This window comes from Centrocercus urophasianus, unplaced genomic scaffold, assembly GCF_019232065.1.
Source record: "Centrocercus urophasianus isolate 14NV4802_14NV808 unplaced genomic scaffold, USGS_Curo_1.0 seq_13, whole genome shotgun sequence".
NCBI lineage: Eukaryota > Metazoa > Chordata > Aves > Galliformes > Phasianidae > Centrocercus > Centrocercus urophasianus.
The window spans coordinates 26,156,635-26,179,411 of NW_024884475.1; the positions used below are offsets into that span (position 1 = coordinate 26,156,635).

The 22,777-nt window shown below is 33.4% G+C and overlaps 1 protein-coding gene across 2 annotated transcripts in view; it reads right to left on the reverse strand.

The window, feature by feature from the left end:
• Nucleotides 1–22,777, reverse strand: part of SGCZ (sarcoglycan zeta) — a 146,829-nt gene that overhangs the window by 72,618 nt on the left and 51,434 nt on the right. For both annotated transcript variants that reach the window (XM_042812420.1, XM_042812419.1), the window contains exon 2: nucleotides 14,882–14,983. In XM_042812420.1, coding sequence (XP_042668354.1) covers nucleotides 14,882–14,983 — 102 coding nt within the window. The remainder of the gene's footprint in view (nucleotides 1–14,881; nucleotides 14,984–22,777) is intronic.

Consider the following 22,777-nt stretch of genomic DNA (forward strand, 5'->3'; position numbering starts at 1 on the left):
GCATTGGGTGGGGCCCTGAGGCAGCTTGATGCAGTAGCTAGAACTAGATGATTTGTAAGTTCTCTTCTAACCCAAGCCATTCTATTATAATACTACGTCCATAAGATGTCAATCATTGTTCCTCCTATGGCCAAGGAATAATTAAAATTAAAATAATGAGGGGGAGAAGGAAAATATTACACAAATCACAAATTACACAAAATTAAATTACTATTATCTATTGGACAGTTAAGAAAGTAGCATTAGCAGACGTGTGTTCAAGTTGTACAGTACTATATGTCTTTTTCCTACACAGATCTTCACAGATATTTAGATTGCCTCCTCTGCCCTTCGTAAATACAGACAAAAATAATGGTGGAAGAAGCTTTAAGACTATGTGCGCAATCTGCATTACACTGTTGTGAAAACAGTGACTCAAAAATTTGCTCATTGCGATAATGAAATATATTAGCATAAAAGAAGAGTAATTGCATAAGATAAAAGAGACAGTGGGCTTAAGTTATGCAAATCAAAGACAGAACTGAAAACATAATCCTACCATTCCCGATATATCTGATTACATGTATTTGAGATCAAAGTTGGTCTTCAATTAAAGTAAAAATGATCCACAAAAGATGTCCCAGCAGGACTAGCACATTTAAAGGGCACAGCTTCTACTGTCCAGTAGATCTTTAAAAGTCTGCTGAATATTGATTTTGTTTCAGATTCAACATTAAACTACCAAGAACCTAAGTAAAGCCCAACATAACCTGATGAACTTGTATTATTCATACAGGCTCCTGGTTACAAAAGCACTTCTACTCAACAGGTGAAATCCCACTGTAGCTTTTTCTATAATTAAGAATTACCTTGGTTGTATTAAATTTACATTAAAATCATAACAACTGTTCTCTTCAGTTATTAGGCTGATAAATAAGAGGTGTTTTAGGGGTGTAAATGGCCTTTCAGATTTTCAATTAATAAAATTTGTGTCAAATCAAATACATAATTGAAGTTGTCAAAAGAATTGAAGATTGGACATGCTGACTAACTGATAGCTGGGTTTTTCATTTGCACTGCTGGAGATATATCCAAATACATTGAAAGAAGCATTTATTCAAAAATAAACCATGAACAGAAAAAATAACTGACAGTTTAAATGTTTGTATTGTTGCCTGCAGGCTTTGGAGTTGATACCTTATTAGCAGTATTGTGTGGAAACTGATAAAAATACCAGCTTACACAGGAATCTTATTTTCAAGATTTAAAAATAAGGGTATTAACTAAAAACATGTACAGATTAAACCAGTAATTTGTATGTACCTTCTTTGAATTCTCTAAATTCAGACAGACCATTCAGAGCTTAGTTGATTTAACTAAAAACAGAATCAAGCCTATATTGTACAATATACTGAAAGTTATGGATTTTATTTCCCTTCTGTCCCAATAAATGAACAAGAAATACTGATAAAGCATAAAATTTAAAAAAAAAAATTATTTAACAAAATAAATTATTGACTTGAGAGAATCAATATGCGTACACAGAAACCCACGTAGTATGAGAGGATTAGAGATTATCACAAAGAAACAGAGCATCTACTGCTACAGTAGATAATGCAGTTAAAAACAAACAAACAAAAACAAAAACCCAATGACAACAAAAAAACACAAGCTATCTTAAATTTTCATATTGTGAGTTCTGAATCAGGCATTAAGTGGCACAAATTGGGAGGACTGAAGAAGTATAATAATTAAACATCATGCATCCTCCCATGGCTCAATCTCAAGATTTCTGTATTTAACATTTCCAGAAACAGACAAACAAAAAAAGTAGAATAGTTGATCTAGTTACTAAAATTAACTACATTGCCAATGAATATTGGGATAATTAATATAGATTTGATATCTTCCTTCTGATACTATGTCTGAAAATTCAAGCTACAGGAAGGAAGGGGACAGACTCTTTAGCAGGGTCTGTGGTGGCAGAACAAGGGGAAATGCCTTCAAGCTTAAAAAATATATTTAGGTTGCATACAAGGAAGAAGTCCTTTATGGGGAGGCTGTTGAGGCAGTGGAACAAGTTGCCTAGAGATGTGGTGGATGCCTTGTCCTAGAGACTTTCAAGGCAAGGTTGGATCAAGCACTGGGCAACCTGATTTAGCTGTTCATTTCAGGGGAGTTGGACTAGATAACTTAGAAATGTTCCCTCCAACTTCTATGAAAATCCAGTTTTAGGAATCCCTATGGTTGTGACAAGTAAAATAACTGCTATGCCTCCACCAATTAGCAAAAAAAAAAAAAAAGAAGAAGCTTTCTTAGGTGCTGTGGGTTTCTGGAGAACATACATTCTAGATTATAGCCTGACTGTAAACCTTCCCTGTCAAGTGACTTGGAAGAAGAATGATTTTAGATTGGTAGTCCTGAGCAACAAGCCTTTGAAAAAATTAAATTGGAGATAGTTCACGTAGTTACCTTTGGGCCAGGTTGTGCAGGACAAGTTGTAAAAAAAGCACTTTGGAGCCGATTTGGAGCTGCTGGCAGAAAACCCCAGTGGAGTCTCAAGGTCAACCCCCAGTGTTTTGGAATTAAGTATGCAGAGGATTCAAGACCCACTACACTCCAACTGAAAAAGAGACATTGGCAGCATATGAATGAGTTTGAGCTGAATTGGAAGTGTCTGGTAACGAAGCTGAGCTGTCATGTGGCAACAAAACATAACAATACTTGCAAGAAGGTTCAATGTCTACTGCCACATCACCAGCATTTGCCTCTGATTTCACAGGCCAACATAATAAAGTAGCAGGCATTACTTTCATGGCAGCACTCGTGTATAGTCATTAAAGTTATGGATATAGAAATTAATATTATCATTTTTTTTCTCTTCTGTCTTAGTTTTTATTTCAACCCATGAGTTGAACTTTTGTGGGGTTTTTTTTTCCAGTTATCTTCCCATCCCACTGGAAGGAAGGACATGAATGAAAGACCGTTTGCTGGTTAGCTGCTTGCCAGATTAAATCATGTGGCCTCAAAAACTAATTACTTAACAAAAGCTGTATTTTGACCAAAATCTAAGACTGATCCGCTATTTCTTGGCTTCTTCGCAAAGGCCTCCTTATTTTAAAAACAATGAGAAGCTATGAGTTAACAAATCTCCTGAAAAAGAATGCTGGAGGTAGTTCTACTTCTTGCCAAAAGCAAAATCACAACCAAGCAACAATCCAACCAACTCCTAAGCCATTAATGATATCAAGAATAAGTCTTCTCTTAATAATATGCTATTTTTCACTCCAAACTGAAAAACATACATGATGAAAAATATTCTTATTAAGTACTTATCTGTAGAACTGATTTTCATTTAGATTCCTTCCAAGCTGGGCATGCAAACATAAATACACTTAATTTCTGCAAACTCTTGTAATTTAGAAAATCTCACTTATCTTGCTAGCAAAATAATTCGAGTAATACGTGCATTTCTGTAGTCTTAAAACTGAAAATATGTACCTCAAATCTTTCAGGATTGACAATGGGACTGGAAAACATACATTTTATATATTTAATTCTAATTGTTATTGGGTTAAGTAAAATCAAGCTCCCAGAGAATTCCACAAAACTAAGTTATCTCATATATTTGGTATAGAAAATGGTCATGTCTCTATTCAGCAATATTTTCAATAAATTCATATCACTACTGATACAGCTCAGATGTGGTACGCTTTTTCTAAAATACTAATATTTAAAATTTCATGCTTTTTTGGGGCTATTTCAATTCAATTAATGCCATTCAGGTTTTATAAAGCTCCGGGTTTGCACATAACTTCCTTTTCTTTTAATTGCCTCTTTAGTAGGTCATAACAGAATAGGTTAGGAAGAAAATTACTAAGCACCATGACAAAAATTTCCTGCATTTTGTAAAGGTGGGAGCTTTTGAGGATAATTCATAGTTTACATTGGAAGAGAGGAGGAGTAAGAAATATCTGAAGTTTGAGTTGATGATAACGCAGTACTGTGTTATGATGGAACACTAGGAACAAATACTTATTTTTTTTATAAAAATAATCCCTGTTTCTAACATAATTAAATATCTCAACTGATCAGATGTACTATTTTTTGAAAACTTATCTTTACAAATTTCTCACTTGTTTGCCAAATCTGAACCATAGAAGTCACTCAAATATTAAAAATTAATCTATACTTGTGTTTTTGTTTCATATATGCTTGTATCTACTTACACTCAAGGACATGCATACACAGAGATTCCACTGTTGTGGAAGGATACATTTCAGACAAGCAGGATGGATTATACCTTCCTATTTTTCTATCTTACCTTGACAGTGTAGCTGCTGTTTACTTTCATTTGCTCTACTGCTAGTGTTAGTGCTCCTGCTCCTCAAGCATCTCCAAGGATGAAGACATTTGCTAGAAACAATTTATAACAAAACTGTTTATCCTTCTTCCCCAGTCAGGACCAAAATCATTATCAATTTATTTATTTATTTATTTTTAAGTAGGGAAACGGTATGGGTAGCCTCATTAGCAAATCTGTTTTAGTAAAGCAATAAAATAAGGGTAGGACCTACTTTTTCTGATTAGAAAAAAATAAACATCACAGATCACAAGAAATTTATGTCTGATTAGTACTAAAAAAATAAAAAATAATTTAAAGGAGAAGGATGAGATTAAGATAATGTTTGTAAACTACATCTTCTACAAAAAAAACAAAATGATGGTAGTAATAGCAACTGAGGGCACAGAACATTACTGATAATCTCAATATGTTCAATATAAAATAGTCCACAGTAACTGAATATTTCTTTACATTGTACTCATACCACTATGACCTGATGTTATCATTCACTCACATCACCTAACAATCTAACAACTCACAGAGTCTTTTAAATTATCTAGCCTTACAACCTTCCTAAATGGAAAAGTGCTGTTATCACTGTTTTACAGAAAAGAAATTGATATGCAGAGGTCATCTTGTCTAAAATGCAGAGAAAAAAAAAACACAAAAAAACAAAAAAACAAAAAAAAAAACCTTATTCAAAATAGCTTCCTATTTGTACAGACAAGCACAATAGATTTACAAGCAAAAAGAACAGATACCTAAAATCCAATATTATTAAGAGCTTTCAGAAAGTAATGAACTTTTAGAAGCCAAAACTGAAAAAGGTTTCTTTTTCATTCTCAGTGTAAATAATTTTTCATTAATATTTCTCACTTGGAAATTTCAGTCTTTAAAGGTCTCTCTATCACTATCAGTTGTTTTTGTAATCACAGAAACATATCCAAAGGGTCTGTGAGAAAGTACACAGCCTAGATAACTATTGCAAACATTAATTAAAACTTCTGCTTAAACCTACAGTGACAGTTTGATTATTGAAATAAATAAATTGGTTGTACTTACATTTACAATGAAGTTACAGAATATGAGAATGACACTTTTGGTGCTGAAGTACCTAGTGTTTTTTCTGTGTTTTTGTTGCTTGTTTTGCTTTTGTTTTGTTTTCCCTATGTTAACAATGTCAACATATTCCAGTTAAGTTTTGCTGAAAAGTAATCTCGTTTACATGTGCTGAGACCATGTCATAATGTACACCAAAGGAGAGCAATAGAAGAGAACCAGAAGATGTACTTTACAAGTACACTCTCGAAAACTGAAATGCTAGATGGGACGAAATAGATTATAGGAGGTTCAGCTTTAAGCAGCTAGAATCACATTTGAAAAGGATTGTAAAATGAAGATTAAACTCTGAGGTTCTGTATATCCAGCTACAGAGAAAAAAGCAGTTCACTAGAATTAATATTCAAGAGCAAATTTTCACTTAATCTATTAAAATAAAAAAATAAAATTTTATATTACATATTAAAATACTACAGAAAATATTATAAAATAAAAAATATGCAGAATATCATAGTAAAAGTTAAAGTGTTTACTGACCTTCATATAAGATCATATAAAATAGGAATCATTCACATACTTAGTATATTCAGTTATTTTATCTAAGTGTATCCTGTTTTAAGGAATAAGTGATATTGCACTAAATGTTTTGTATGAGCTGAAATTTGAGCCAAGTGTGCAATTAAGTCTCTCTCATCTTTTCACACAGAAAACCACATAGAAGAAATTGGTAATCTCAGCTTAATTGATTTTAAGTAAGTTTCTCATAAAGGATGATTTCATCCTTATCCTAGGATGTCTCCATTTCTGAAGGCTTTAGACACTTTTGACTGGACAGGAAAGTCTTATCAGGCTAGAGCTGAAAAGCATTAGATTCCAGCTGGGAATCACCCACAATTAAATCTTGGTTTATGTTAATTTACTTTGATTCCTATGTTTGTTCCAAGTTTGCACTTGGTTTATTCATTTGGAGGAATTTCAAAGCAAGGGTATATTATGCTGGATGCATCTGCAATTGCTTCTGAATTATGCAGTGCAACTTGTGATCCTGACCCGAATGTCATGCATACCAGACAGATGTTCTCTATATATCCTCAGGTGGGTCCTGTGTAGAAAATGAGATACACGGGAGATAAGGAGATGATTTGTGCCATCATGGTTCTCACTCCACTAAAAGATAAGGACAGGGGTGAAATGCAGAGTCCCTAACTGTAAAATGAAAAAAGATATTAATACAGTTGTACACAGATGTTTACATCTGAGTACTAAACTCAAAGTGAAAAAGAGATTTACGTCTGTTATTGTTCCTGTAATATACTTATGTGGCAAAATTTCCTACACAGAACTAGTTATTGTTTTAGGCTACTGAACTCACACAAAGCATCTACGCCATGCTCACCAGATGTCACTTCCAATACATGGATCAGAAATTACATCAAACTGCAGAAATACAGTTAAAAGTCCAGACTAACCAACAGCTGCAACCTTCGAAGTGCACAGAAATACACAAATACTGGTGCTGATTCTATCTGTAGCCAGAACAGATCTTAATGCTCCTCTAGCAATATGAAGAATAGCTGATAAATAGCTTAAAGTCCTAAGAACAAGGTACAAAGCACATCTTGAGAGAGTGTCAATGTGGCCTTTTGCATATTCCACTGAAAAACAGTTTAGATATTCATATCAAATTTCTTTGTGTCTGTAAAAACTTGTGAAGTATTTCAAGCTATTGTTTTTCAATAAATAGGAGAAGATTTTGGAGGAAAAAAAAGTGAACAGTAGGTGCCATAGCTTAGTATAAAGTTTACTTCCTCCCAGTCCCCTCAACATACTGGTCTTCTCTATGTACAAATCCCATTAATGTAAGATAAAGATGCACTTCTTCATTCTCGTATCCGCTGCTTTTGGGTATTCTCTCCACCTTACCTTTGCAGTAAGTATTCATAACCTTTCTCATTTTCCTAAGAACAATGTTGTATTCACCTTATGTGTACTGAAGAGTCAGTGAAGCTCCAAAAATTAGCATACTTTCGATATGAATCAGTGTTGCAAAATACTAGCACATACTACAGAAGTGTATCTTACAAATACAGTAGCAGCATCTGCATCTTGACAGAACGTGTGGTACCTCAGATTTGGATAATCATGATATTTTTACTAAAGCATTTCTAAAACCAGATTTTCTACTTCTAGGATATATAGTAGATATAAAAAAGCTGATTCACTCTGAAATCTTCTGTGTTAAGTGATTTGGCTCATCCTGCCATGAGAGTTTACTGGCATTTCAAAGTGCCTACATTTGATGAAAATGACAACACAAGTATCAAGGACTTTTCTTGGGGATTTTGTAGATGTGCAGTTTACTCAAAAAGAAATACCACAGATTTAAAGGAAGATTCTGATCTGGCACATACCTAGTGGAGAAACAAAGCGAGAAATTCTTTTAAGACGTTTTTTATATCCTAATTCTAGCAAGTGAAAAAAAATAATAAAAAAATTTATAGTCATTCTATACTCTTAGCATAAAATTCAGTTTTCCTTTCTACTAAAAATCATTGTGACACTTTTCATGTAGATCACCACTGAAGTGAAAGATATTTCAGTGTTACTAATGAAAATTAGCTAGGCTCCAGACCAAAAACCATTTGACCATCACCAGCTTACACCCATGCCACTGCAATTACCATTTATACTTGTACAGACTTCTGCAAGAGCACATACTGTAGTGGCTGTTGGCAGAACTGTGCATGACAGATTGCCTCCGTAAATTAACAAACCTTGTGAAATGCAGTTACTTTCTTAGCGGAACAACTGATTTGAATTCAGCTGAAGGTACAAATGAGTCTCTGGCTGAAGCCCAAGAGCCAGCTTTTCTGTAAATCCCCAGATGTTTCTTGTACAATCATGATGCTGAAATTGTAATTACCAATTCCAGTGCAGGATGTTAAAACTTGTTCACTACTTCTGTTATAAGACTTTTACTTTCCTTGCGAGTCTTCATTACCTCAATCTCACTGATGAATTATAACATCCATAGTCTAATGTTCTTCCCAGTTTTTTCCAGTATTCACTTCCTACTGAATTTCTTAAAAAATTACCCTTAGTATCTTTAAGACATAAATAATACATCAAACAGCAGTGCACTAGTTTTGTTTTTCTTTTCTATTTCAAGATTTTTTCTATAGCTTGAAGATTTGTCCTTAGAAAATTTGAGATGGCAATTAGATCTAAACTTTTCTTGATTCTTAATTTTAAACTTTGTCAAATAAAGCAGAATCTTGATAAGTGTTTAAAGTCTAATTTATTACATAAACATTTGATGTATCAGTGGTCTAGGCTGCACATTGTTGCTACAGTTGAACTTTAAAATAATACAGATTAACAGCATGCTTATACTTCGAAAGCATACTTTGTAATGAAGACTTAAAATTGTTTTGCATTGGGCAATTATTTTCATGAAGATGCTCTTCAAGTCAGTAATGCTTTCAACTAACCTTAGTATTATTTGTTATCACTGTTGGATGCAGGACAGTAGGACAGGGTCCAAACACTTCTTGTTCTGAAATAAACAGTACTTACGTTTTTTTCTTAAATAATAAATTCAAAACTTCTTTAGAGTAACAATAGTACCAAAAATTCTACTGCTATGATGAAAAGTAGAACTTAAGTTTTTTACATCTATAAACAAAAATTACTCTTATTTTCTTACACACTGAAGATCTGTAAGAAAAGAAAGTTACTAGTATATTTTGCAATGGCTAACATAATGAAAAAGGAAAATGTTACATAACTAAAATACACTTGTTGCTGCAACTGCAAATATTTTCGTAATTCTTTATTACTACTTCCTTAAGAAGCCTGTAGAACTTCTTGTACTTGTTTACCTTTTCTACCTCATCTTTATTTGATACTTCATTATAAGTAATGTTGCAGTTGCACATTCCTAAAATGTTGCAGTTGCACTTCCTAAAACAGACAGAAGTTCAATAGATTCTGTGAGAAATTAATATGGCACCATAAAAAAAAAAAAAAAGAAATTTAAATTAATAGAGGAAAGGATGTCAGACATATACAAAGGAGTCTGAAGATTCAATCAAAGCAAGAGATGGATTGGAACCTTCTTCAGGGAGTAGTAAAAAATAAACAAAAAATACTTTAAGAGAATATTCGGAAGAGAAACTTTCATTGCTGCTGATTAGTTATTTCAGAAACTGCAGGTTTATACCATGACATATTTCTTATGATAACAAAAGGCTGTACACTAAGAACTCAAAAAGCACACTTAGTATCCATAAAGTCTTCAGTACTTAACAGTGATCAGTAAATGTAAGCTGCTGTATATAGATATGTACACTACAAATATCTGCTCATCTGTCATGGAAAAATGAAAAATTAACAAATGCTGTAGATTTTGAAAGCAGTGAAATCCAACTTGGTTCTCCCTGAAAACCAAAAAAAACCACTTCAAACTGGAGATAGTAATATGTATGCCTTTTTTTTTTTCTTTTTTCTTTTTTTTTTTTTTTTATTTGCCAGTAGTAGTCACACGCTGTGTAGGAACAAACAAGTTGTTACTATAAGAGAGGATTGGTGTCCTAATCACAGAATGTAAAAATAGATGTGATATTTACTCCCCAACTTGTACTTGGAAGTAAATGTAAGATTCTGAATATTCATTAATTTTCTCTATTATCATGCAAGATAAATTGTGAGCAATGTCTCAAAGCTATTATATTTTTCCAAAATAAATCTGTATTTTCTTTTCCAGATTCATTTTCTTTTCTTTTCTTTTTTCCCTCACAGAATACAGAAATGCTGCGAACAATAATAGGGGGGAAGAAAAAGACCTCAATCTAATACAATGTAAGTCTGGTAAGTTTCATAGAGAGATGGAAAAACTATCGCTTTCTAAACTGGCTCATAAAACTGTGGAAGTTTACTTCTCTGACTTTACATCTGCTGTCACTAAAACAAAAATTGCTTTGCAATTTCTTCTTGAACATTTCCAGCACTTCTACAGTAACATGCAGATTCTGTTTTTCAGTTTGACCACTTTTGTTTTCAGATCATGAATGGTTTATCTACTTTATATGATTCGTCTGCAAATATTTTACATATACATCATATCAAACACAAAGTATTCTGAAAACAAAACTGACATTAAAAAAAAAAAAAGACTTTAATAGTTCTATTTCATTCTAAAATACGAAATAAATTTATCCATATTTGTCAGGTAAAATAACTTTGGTAAGTAGGCTTACATCTCTTGAAATAATGTGTTCTATGTTTGAGACAATTTCTGTTTCTGAATGAATATAAGAATTCTTTGATTAACCCTCTACAATTTTGAGAGTGATCAGATCTGAAACAGGAAAAGGGTATAGTTGTCAGTTAGTAGGGAATAACAACGACTCTGAACAGTTTTAATTATTTCTCACATTCTCTTTCACTTCTTCAAGTTATTTATAAATTCATCCCAGTCTTGAATCGTGTGCAAACTTGCTGAGGTTGCAGTCCACATGTCCAGGTCATTCATGAAGAAAATAAACACTGTTGGCCTTAGTATTGGACCCAGAAGTGTGCCATAAGTGATTGGCCTCCAGCTGGACCAACAAGCACAAAATTTTAAGCCAGCAATTCCGCCTGTTTTCAGTCTATCTCACTGCCCTCTTATTTAACATGTACTTCATTCAAAAAGAATGTGGTAGAACATAGGGTCTAAAGACATGATAATCAACAGAAGTAGTTCTCATCCACCACACTCCTCACCTTGTTGTAAAAGATTGTCAGGTTGGCCAGATATGATTTCTATTTCATAAATCCATGCTGACAGCTCCCAGCAGAATTTTTCCCACACGCGCCTTCATTGCTGTCAATACACTGAGTCTTTGGATACAAGGTAGATCTCCTAGTAAGCTTAAAAGCACACTGTTCACAGTTATTTTTGGCAAAATGCATCTTTGCATTCTAAAGGCCTGCAAGTAAGAGCACAGCCTGATTTGAATGAAATTCATTACAAATTATCTCAGTAGTCCCTATATCATGGTTAATAGACTGGAAGTATTTGGGGAAAGATAACATATGTACTTCACTTATACTTAATGACATACAAGGATATTTTCCCCCTAACTTCTCCTATTCCTGCCCCATTCCACTTTTTTTTTTTTTTTTTTTTTTTTTTCCCTACAGGCATATGCATAAATTTCTGCCTAAAGAGATAAGATAAAAAATATTTAGATTTTTCTCCTTTTCAGGTCTTTTTTTGTTCCTGGTTTGTATCATATTTTGTTTGGAAAAATGAATAGAAATCATTCTTAATTTTAAATATGCATGGTTTTTAAGGGTTTGCTTAGCCTCTGTAAATTCCAATGGCATTATTTTAAAGTTGTTCAGGGAAAAAGAAACAAAAACAAAAATAATGTAATTTCTCGGATAATTCACACAGTTAAAACAGCACAAAGTATACTCAGTTTCAGTGAGTATTAGAATCACATACAGGATATGATAATCACCAAAAAGAAATATCACAGTTTCAGTTAAATTTGCCCCAATGGAACACACATGCATTACATCAAGGAACTATTTCAAAATTGAAGATGCAATTGATGCCAAAACAACAACAACAAAAAACAGAATAACAGTTTCTACTTAATTAACTTCCCACATCTTTCTGAAGAAGTGTTCCCAAATCAAATTCAGTTCCTCAGGCTCATATAAAATCGAGTGGATATAGCCACTCATGACTTTATTCATGAGTTGCAATCAACCAAAATAAAGATCTTCAATAATATTAAGTCAGAATTTTCTGTATACAACCAGACATCTTCCTTGGATGAGCAACAAATCACAGTAATAATAAGTGGAGTCCAGGTTGACATGAAAAAATGATGTGTTCAGAAGATAGACTTGCACAATTGGATGACCCCCAGATAAGTTTCAGTGAAGTATAGCAAATCAAGGGCAAAACCATGAATCATGAAGGTCTATCTGCTGTCAGTGAACAGTGAGTATAGCCAACTCAATTTCAGAATGACAGCCGCTACAGAGACCACCAACAAATATAAGTGACTTGTCCCTTGGCAAATCTTCTGATTAAGAAACATTTAGATCTTGTTCATAGCCAATAAATTGACACTGAGCTTTCAGTACACTGGAACTACATCATGTTGAGAGTCAAATGACTTAAGGAGCCCTTTTATTTATGCCATACTAATGGCTTTATCTTGAGTGACAGATGAAGGGTAAGGCTGAAGAGTAGATATTAGAAAAATGAACTGTGGGCCATTGTAGATTTTATCAGAGAGGTATGTCACCAGTAACTGCAGAAACAAGCACTGAACTTTGCACTGAGCAGTAAAGATGGCAGACTCTTAGGTGTCTTTGCGACTTTTTGATAATACAAAAAAAGCCTCTTAATTGAGGCTTCCAGGATATCTGTGCACCTCGGTAGCAACAGGATTCAAAGAATTAAATTATACTGCATGAACATGTTTTATCAGCTCCAAATCTAGCTAACAGATAGTTCCCATATAAGCACAGAATCTTTCTTAGCACCAGCTGCTGCAACCTGCTGATAATATCATTGGTCTTCCCACCTCACTCTACCTTGTTATGCCTGTGGAAAAGTTATGAAGCCCTGACCTGCAATGCTGACAGTAATAGAGAGAGCTCCCAAGAGTCAGTCTACAAATCACATCGCTAATGCAGAGAAATACAGATGTTCCAAAATAACACTACTAAATTCATTACAGTTTGCATCAGGGGTTAATTGGGTGATATCACTTCATTGTCTCTGTTTTTTAATGGGAAATGGGTAAATGTACTTAAAGAGCAACTTTCCTTTATGAAAATAATCAGCATGTGCATGTAAAAGAACAAATTTGGCAGTTTCAGATGTGTTTTGGATTCTACTGATTCTGACAGTTTAGTACTCCATACTATTCTGTTCATTTAGAAATAGATAAAAGACTATTCTAACTAATTTGAAGAACACTAAAATTACAAAATTCTTAAGGAAACAATAGAACATCATAGAAATAATATACACATGGGCAGTGTTCCCCATTGTAGATGCCTTTCCAGTTTTGGAAGGCAGAATCTGATCTTACTGATCAATGCTTAAAAAGTCATTTATTTAATTATGCATTGAGTGTTTTCTAAGTTGCTTTGCTTTGGTAGGTATTTTGTTTGCTTGTTTTTAGAATTCAAACATTTTAACCAACATCAAAGCTATGATATTTGCACTTATTCAGAAACAACTCTACTTATTTTGTAATGTTAGCTAGTAATTAATATTTTAAGCTACTATTATAAAATAAACATTACGAGCAATGTTTTGTAACTGAATGTATGATGAAAAATCAAAGATATATGTTTATTAAAGCCTTAAAGATTCAAAATTGTTGAGGATGAGATTATTAATCTCATTAGAAATAGCTTTTCATTATCAAGAATAATATTGTTTCTCTGTCAAATATTGAAATATGGTAGTTTTACAGAAAAAAAAGGACCAATGGATTTGTCAATCATCTCATATATCCATTAACACAAGAGTGAACTAATTAAGAGAAATGGGAAGCTGTCATGATCTCATTTATGAATGTACTTGAGACATTCCGTATACAGACAAAAGATAGATTTTAACAGACTCTAAAGAATTTTCCATAAAGACACTGACGGTAAATACAATTTCTTGCTTGCCAGCTTTAGCTCTATACATACTACAATTCTTTTCACATGGTTGATTGAAAAGCGTTGTAAAACTCTTCTCTAATTATAGATTATTGTATGAATTGTGAAGAGAATTTAAGAGACTTTTGTTTCTAAATCATTTATACCATACTGATAATGTTGAATAAATAGCACGAATGAGTGAAAACACCTATATCAAAATGATCTGCACTGAGTTTCTGTAGCATTTTCTTTTCCTTCTTTTCTTTATAATAATCTGCTACCACATAAGAAAATGACTGCATTTAAATGGCATTTTAAAATGGCTTGCCTTGAAAAACTACAAGCTAGAGACATGATACAGTTCAACAAGATTGTCTGTAAAAAAAAAAAAAAAAAAAAAAAAAAAAAAGAGAAGAAAAAAGAGAAGAAAAAAGAAAAAAAAGAAACCATTCTAGCTAAAAACAGAAAGGAAATAAAATCCCTGACAATTTCAATACATTTTACACACAATTCACCTTGTACTTCTAGACTTAACTACTGATGAAGAGTTCAAATGCTCCATTCTCAATGCCAACATCATTTCAAATACGAAATATAGAAGTTTTGAGTCTTGTTTTTAAGGATGATGCATTTCTTTTAAGTGGCAAGCAAAGTTTCAGGAAAAAAAATGACACGAAGGAAGATTTCGCTGTTACATATTCTCAAAACAAACCTCTATGGATCGCTAATTTAGGAGGTGTAATAATGAAACCGTTTAGTTTGAGGCTGAAGAGATCATTTATATTAGCTGCACATTAAGGGAAAAAATGATATAAAAAAACCACCTACCTTTCGGGAATTGATTTCTTTCACGTATAGTGGAAGTAGAAATTCAGATATTCCTTCAAGTCGTATTCCTTTTTTAGTGACTCTCAAATTTCCCATTCCATCCTACAATCAATAACATATACATACATTTCACTTTATGAAATAATGTTATCCAGAACAAAGTGAAAATAATAGTACCTGACCTAATATCTAAAAGTATAAAATGAGTGCTAGGATACAAATGGTGAAGTGAAACGTCCCACAGAATAGCAAAGTGTAATAAATTCTTTCTTATGGTTAGTAGTCAAATCATAGTAAGGTCTGTGGTGCTGGTCAACTGAAATATGACTGAAGATACTCAGAATGTCCAGCCAATAAACAGTTTTGAGTAAAACAGAGACAAATATAATTATCCACTGGTCTAGTCTGTTTTAAAATTACTATTGTATCATTAATTTCTTGGATCTCTGATGATTTGCATTACAAAAATACCACGAACTCTCTCTGTATTGCCATTTTTTTTTTTTTTTTTTTTTTTTTTCCTTTCTTTTCTGAAGTACTACTGTGTGGTGCCTAGGAATGGAATTTCAGTGAGTGTATGGAAAAAGTTCACATGAACTGTTCGTGATAAAGCTTTCACTGTCCCCAGCTCTTCTGATATGGATAGGAGCTAGACAGAGGAACTAAGAGATAAATCCTCACTTGGGACCTGTGGCATTTGACTGCACACCCCACTCTGGTGGTGATCTACACACATTATTCCTTGGCTGGATGTAATGCAATGGTGCAAGTGTAGATAATTTTACATATGCCTTCATTGTGGAGACGAAGCTGGATCCTAAATTATACCTGCTATGCTATTAGTTATCTCTAAAAAATGCATGCAATATTTTTTAAAGCAAACTATTTTTTTGTAGTGTAATATTAGAAAACATTATGTCAGGTCACAGGAAAACATCCTACGGGAAAAAAAAAAAAAGTTTTGTAATTAGTAGTTGCTCATCTTTACTAAGAATACTAAGAACATGTCACTAGTGAAAAGGACTTCAAAATGAAAAGTTTTGTTGTTTTTGTTTTGTTTTAATCTGGATAGAAATAAGAAACAGGCTACTCTAAAAGACTGGATGAAAAAAGCCAACAAAATGATCCAATGCACAACAAAATATATACAAATTAAAGCAGCACAGCAATGCTTTAGCTGTACTCTTACAGTTAAAGCAATGAAATCACTTTCAAACTTAGATACAGGATCATTTTTCACACTGACTGAGATTCAAGATTGTACCTGTTACTATATTCTTGACAGAAGATAATTCTTCACTGTGCAGCCAGTGGAACACAATTTGACTCACTTCAGTGCAAAATTAGCAAATGTGACCTAACTGATGATTAAATGCTTAGAAGCAATTACTAAGTGTACTGCAGTAGAGAAGCAAGAGCTTTTATTTCTGCTTTTGGCCATATTGTATAACCTTGACCTGCTGAGCAGTCCTACACAGCTTGATGGCAGTATCCACAGCTGATACAGCTGATGCTGAAAGAGGACACCAAAGTACCCACATTTATACTTACCTAAAGATAGTCTAGAAACTATCACGATTCCCTTTTCTAAAACAAATAATGATACCAACATGGCAGGTATTCAATTGATACTATTGTTATCTACATCTGAAGTATGACTGTAAATAATTTAAGAGAGGAAAATAAAATGACATTGTATACAATGCAATTCAACTGAAATAATTTCCCAAACTCAAGGATATAGTGTCAGACAACTTTTCAAACTATAATAGATCTGTAAAAAACGTGCTTTTGGGAATTATGCTTTCACATTTCAAGTCTGAAAGTACTTGTAGATGTCTGACTACAAAACCAGAAACTTTCAGAGCAATAAAATAAATATAACTTCACTCCAAAGCAGACAAAATACAGAATAACAAAATCTACTGCTAAGGTTACATACAATACAAAATGTACTTGCTAAAGTATTGTGGCACAAGGAGAGCTATTGCACACTCTGTAATGGTCCATCTAATATTTAGCAACGCTTGAAAATGCTAAGCCAGTAACTGCCTTTGTGCGTGTTTGTGTGGCAAAAGGGCTATCTGTATTCTTTTTTTGACATCTTAATCACCAAACAGTAACTATGTTGTATCTTGATCTTTCCATATATATATATATATATATATATATCACTATACATGGACCACTATAGATCACTATAAAAGGATCTTTTAATACAAAAAGGTTACAAATAGCTGATATTTTATAACAGGGCGGAATACAAAGCAGTGTTGTGTATTTTTGAGAAGAAAGATAAATAAAGAAATTGTACAATGCTTTTCCAAGTACAGCCTTCACTAATATCCAGTAACTCTAAATTTCAACAATTTCATTTTTCTATGTATCTTGTAGGACTAGCATATAAAATAATCATAGGATAAAATAACCTGAGAAAGGAGAACAACCATGTTATAATAATTTGGCAGTGAATAAATACTAAACAAGAACGACACCAGTTTATTTTTTTTAGGTATAAACACATTTTAGAACTGAAAAAGCAAATTCAATATGTTGTGACATCTGCTTGTGCAGAATGTCTGCAACTGCCAGACGTTAACTACTATTCACAATGAAACTGAAAAACAAAATTCTTAAGACTGGAAATGTCTAGAAAACTTCTATTGAGCCATCTTATTTGTAGGCATATGATAAAATCTATAATCATACAAAATATTCTCTTTCCTGAATCCCTGCTTTTTTCACACAACTTTCACACTACTCATTTAAAAAAGAGCTAGAATTACAAAATGATTTGGGTTGGAAAGCACTTCAAAGAGCACCTAGTTTCAATCCCCTGCTGAGGGTCACTTTTTATTCTCCTATCACCTCACTATTTTCTTCACTATTGATTTATCGTAATCTGTTGAAAGTCTGCTCTGAAAACAGGACTGTCAATCTTTGTCTTTGCTTCTGCTTTCCTAAGTGTTTATTACTGAAGTTCTGGAGCTCCACACAATTCTTAATTAATTTTCAAAATACTTTTGGTGGGTTTACACTAAGTCATACTGTTCTTATGTTACAGAAAGTGAACTGAAATACAAAAATTAATTTGTCCTTTTCTTTTTTGTGCTTATCATATTCTTTCTGTTTGTTTTCAACAACACGAAGTTGATATGCACAGAAAATTTAAATTATCACAGTCTCAAACAAACTAAAAGCACAGGTTACAGTGTCAATATATATATATATTTTTTCTGAGCGTAATTTCTAAGACCACATCATTCATTTTTTTCCAAAATTCAGCTAGCCACCTACCCAAGTGCAACAGTCTGAATGCAGAAAGACTCTGGACATACAGGAGCATTCCATTTTCAGTAAAACTATTCAGTATGAAAAGACAAAGTATCCCGGATTGAGAGCCACAAATAGTGTGATAAGATATAGATATAGACTGAATAGGGTACCTGTGACCCTAACAGCTTGACAAGTGCAATAATCTTCCAGAAAACAAGTTCCTGGAGCATGTGCAATATCTGTTATGAAATAAGACTGAACAGTAAAATAAGGAAAATAGTTAGATATGTATTACAATGCGCTTAACAAGGTTCTCCTCTGTCACAGAATCATTGCTTACTAGGTTTTCTTCATCAAAAATTCCCCACCCAGTTTCAGTTTGGGTTGGAATAAATGTGGGTTTTTTTATATCATTGAGTTAGAATTAGGCTGTTACAGAGAAAAAAAAAAAAGTCATACTTAAAAAGTCATTAAAACTGAAAAGATAAATCAGAAACAAATCCAGTGTTCTCAGTCCATTTAATGCACCCATTTGTATGAAAATCAGTCTATTTGCAATGCTCCTCCCAAAAAAGCAAGAAAATAATATTAAATTTTAAATCAGAACTGGAGAAGAGTTTTGTCTTAAGGTATACTTGCAACTTCCTATGTATATTATTCTGATATAATATTACAATTATAGTTTGGTTTAGGCAATCCTTTTGCTAATCATCTGGGTAAACTGCCCAATTTACTTATCAATTTCCAGGCAACAGATATTCAAATTATCATTTGCATTTGTGATTTGATTTCATTCAAGTACAAAAATACACCTGAATGAAGTATACAAGTACAGTCTTACAACAAATAAATACTAATACAGAATACCATATCTAGCTTGGATAGAGCTAGTTTTCTTCATAGCAGCTTGTATGGAAATACTTTTTTGGATTTATGACTACATCGTCAGAGTTGACAACACACCAGTGTTTTGGCTGCAGCCAGACAGTGCTTGCACAGAATCAACTCTGTAGAGTGGCAGACAGAATGCTGTGGATGACTGGGAAGATTATCTACAGTAGTAGCTATAGTGATAATAAAATACTAGATATGCAAAAGGAGGAAGTTGACAAGGCAAATTATTTGTACTGTGTTCACACACACACAGGGCTGGGTTTCATAAAGAGAGCTACATAAAAATTCCAGCTGGAGGAAAATGGTGTTTGGGCATGATAATAAAACATAAAACTATGGATAATAAGACGAAAAACTATAGTCAGCTACTGGCCTGTGTAAACAGAAGGGGAGGCAGGAGGGCACGGGGACCAGCAATGAAAATACAGGGAGTTTTCCTTCTTTGCAAGGAAAGGTTACTGTGAATTTCACAAACAGCAAATTGATAGAAAGATATCAAGGAAAAAAACACTGCAATAGCAAAAATTGATGTAAATATCTCCCTTCATCTCTCTGCTGAAACTAATAGCTATGACTGTGCAAATGACATCCAAGAGCAGGGAAAAGTGGGGAAAGAAATGACTATAGTATAGGGCTACAGTGTTTGAGGTGTATGCTGTGACTGAGGAAAAAAATATAGCTTGTGGAAACGTAGCAGTAACAAATAGATTTTAACTAAAAAAGCTGTAGAAAGGGAGAAAGACAGACCCCTGCGCAGTATAAGAGGAACTGAGTATCCTGAATAAATGTTGTCTGTTAGATTGCTTTTTAAAGGTATAAAGCACAGTCTGGCTTCCCCAGTTATGAAAGTAAACTTGAAAATGCAAGTCTACATGGGATTGCATTAACAGAAAACACCTCTCTCAAGAGTAGACAATCACTTCAAACGCAGCTTTTTTTTTTTCTTTCTTTCTTTTTTTTTTTTTTACAGTCTGATTTCATTCTCTGTCATGGATAGCTATGTTATTTTCCATTCATACACTGACATGCATTTTAGTAGTGTATGAAAAAAACTGGATTCAATGTTATCTGTCCACACTGTATTTTAGATTAAGGTACAGCTTTCCCAGAATTATTTTACTTAATAGTCTTTTTAAACAAATTATGAGCCATATGTTTCTAAAACCAAACAATAAGAATGTACAATCTGACTATGCAGTTCTCCCCCTACCTATCCAACATTTCAGATATTTAAATAATAAGAAAAGATTTCCAGACCTGCTGAAAATCTCTAATAGAATCTAACAGTTTCAGTAGAAACCATGTGGTGAGAAGGATGTGAAGTTTAAATCAATCAATGTAGAAAATAAAACAAACAAAAGCAATCAGACAGCCAACGCCTCTTAAGCTTTCGGAGACAAGAAATTATTTCCTTTATTTAGAAATTGTTCTCTGCTTATAATTTTTCTCAATGTTCTGTAAAGTGAGCAAGCCAGAATGAGTGTATATGACAACTTCCATACTAGGTGAATTCCTCTCCAAGACAGGGAAAAGTATTAAAAAGCCATAATAAAAAAAAAAGAAAAAAGAAAAAACAATTGTTATCTAATACTGACATGGAATATCTCATTTTGAACTCCTTCTACTTTGAAACTCCTAATCCATTAATCTTCATCTGCAACTGAAGGAGGAGAAAAGTACTACAAAGGATCTGGTGCTTTTTGTTGTTCCCATGCACTGCTATAAACCATGACGATAATAGTGAAATGAAATGATTTTCTAGTTGTAGCCAGGACACTTCCATCACCAAAGACAAAATTCTATAATTCAGTTAATGTGCAGTCAGACTAACATAACTCCATTTCCATCTCAATCCAACTTTCTACAATGAATCCTCAAAAAGTCAGAAAATGTTGTACACTCCTTACAGTTCCATACTTCATGCAGGTAGAAGAAAAGTAAAAAACAGGGCCGAAGAATGGCAATTATTTTTTCTTTTCCCACCACTGTATTCAACAGCAAAATTACGAGCTCTTGAAGAATTTCTGGTCAATCATTTCAGTCAGTTGCAAAACACCAGAAACTAGGTAATTGCAGACTCTTGTGCAGGTGTTAATATTGCTTTAACTGAACTATTCTGATAAGACTGTTAGTGTCTTAATTGGATTAATAATAAAAAAAAATGGATGTGTGTGTATGCATGTATTTATTTAGTCTACATAAATCACATAGTTATTCAGTCTGCCTCCCTGCCTTTGAGGCTCAGTCATAATTTCAACACATCATCTTGAAGATGCTAATGCAGTCATGCTGAAAATTTAATCACATATTATCCTTGCATTTTATTTCTTATATAAGTGGTTTTTTGGCTTCAAAAACAGCAATGAAAGACCACAGATTGCCTAGCATGCTGACACTGATGACAATAAACAAACATGCTATTTATAAAAGTGGTCATCTCTGTTGATGAATCTGTAGGAAATATTTAAATTTATGAAACAGTTTGACATTTGTACACTCTCATTTTGATTTGTATGTATGAGGCTTATATTGAAAATGTTAGAGCATAGACTCCTTCATTTCTCTAGGGATCACTACAAAGTATTTTTTGGAGCTACTCTTGTATTCTAGTCTTCACACTGAGCTAGCATTAGGCTGATGGTAAACTAACAGCAATTTGAAATATTAAAATATGACTTAAGATATGAGTGGAGATGCATTGTAGTTAAGTCACATATGAAAACATATTGTATACGGGTGGGATGACATGCTGTTGTGTTTTTTTTTTTTTTTTTTTGTACCTTGTCCTTTCACTGATCCAGACATAGGCAAAATGTCAACATTCATATCACTAAACCCTACAATATGCTCATGCTGATCTATACCTAAAAATAATTTTGAAAGAGAATAAATAATCATGGGGGGGGTGAGAAAACCTACAGAATTAGGTAGATCCTCAAAGTCTCTATGCTTTGATTTGTAAAGAAAAAAGATTTGTTTCTTGCAGAGAATAAGCTTTTTGCTAAGAAATTCAACCTTATTCTCTGTGAAAGAAAACTATGATAAAATATTCACCCATCTTCAGTAAATGCACTGTTCAAGTTCTGTGTGAGATTTCTACTTATACTATTAAAACATTTCTGGACTGAGCATAATGCAATTGGAAAAAAATGGGAAAGAAAAAAAAAGAGACTTAAAAAAAGACTAAACATGCATTGTAAACATTTTTAGTAGCATTTATCCCCTTTCAAAAATTATAAATCATGTATTGAGTTAAGAAGTGGGCTTAACTGAGAGGTTCTGCAAAAGGCTACCATTTGCATTACTACAAAATGAGCTATAACTGAGCTATGCCAGATGTAATGCAGTATTCTTTTGTCCTTTTTCTTAAAGACAGATTACATAACTAATTTAAGAATTTTACTGTACTTTCTAAACCAGGTACACCCAACCTGCAGGCAGCATGCAGTCCGGTCCCGCCATCCTGTGGCCATCCCCTACCCCTTGCCATCATAGAGGCAGCTTTCCCCATCAAGTGGCCTGCTCCAGCCCCAAGTGTACAGCCATTGCTGTGGAACAGTCAAACATCAGTGTCTGCCTGAGCTGAAGCCATGTCGCAGAGTGGGCGCAGGGCAGTGCTAGCTTGAGTTACGACAAAAAAATCTCTAATAAGCACATTGAGAACTTGCTAAGAATTGTAAACACTTCCCAAAAACCAGACTGAGCCACTAGTTTCACAAAAAGTCA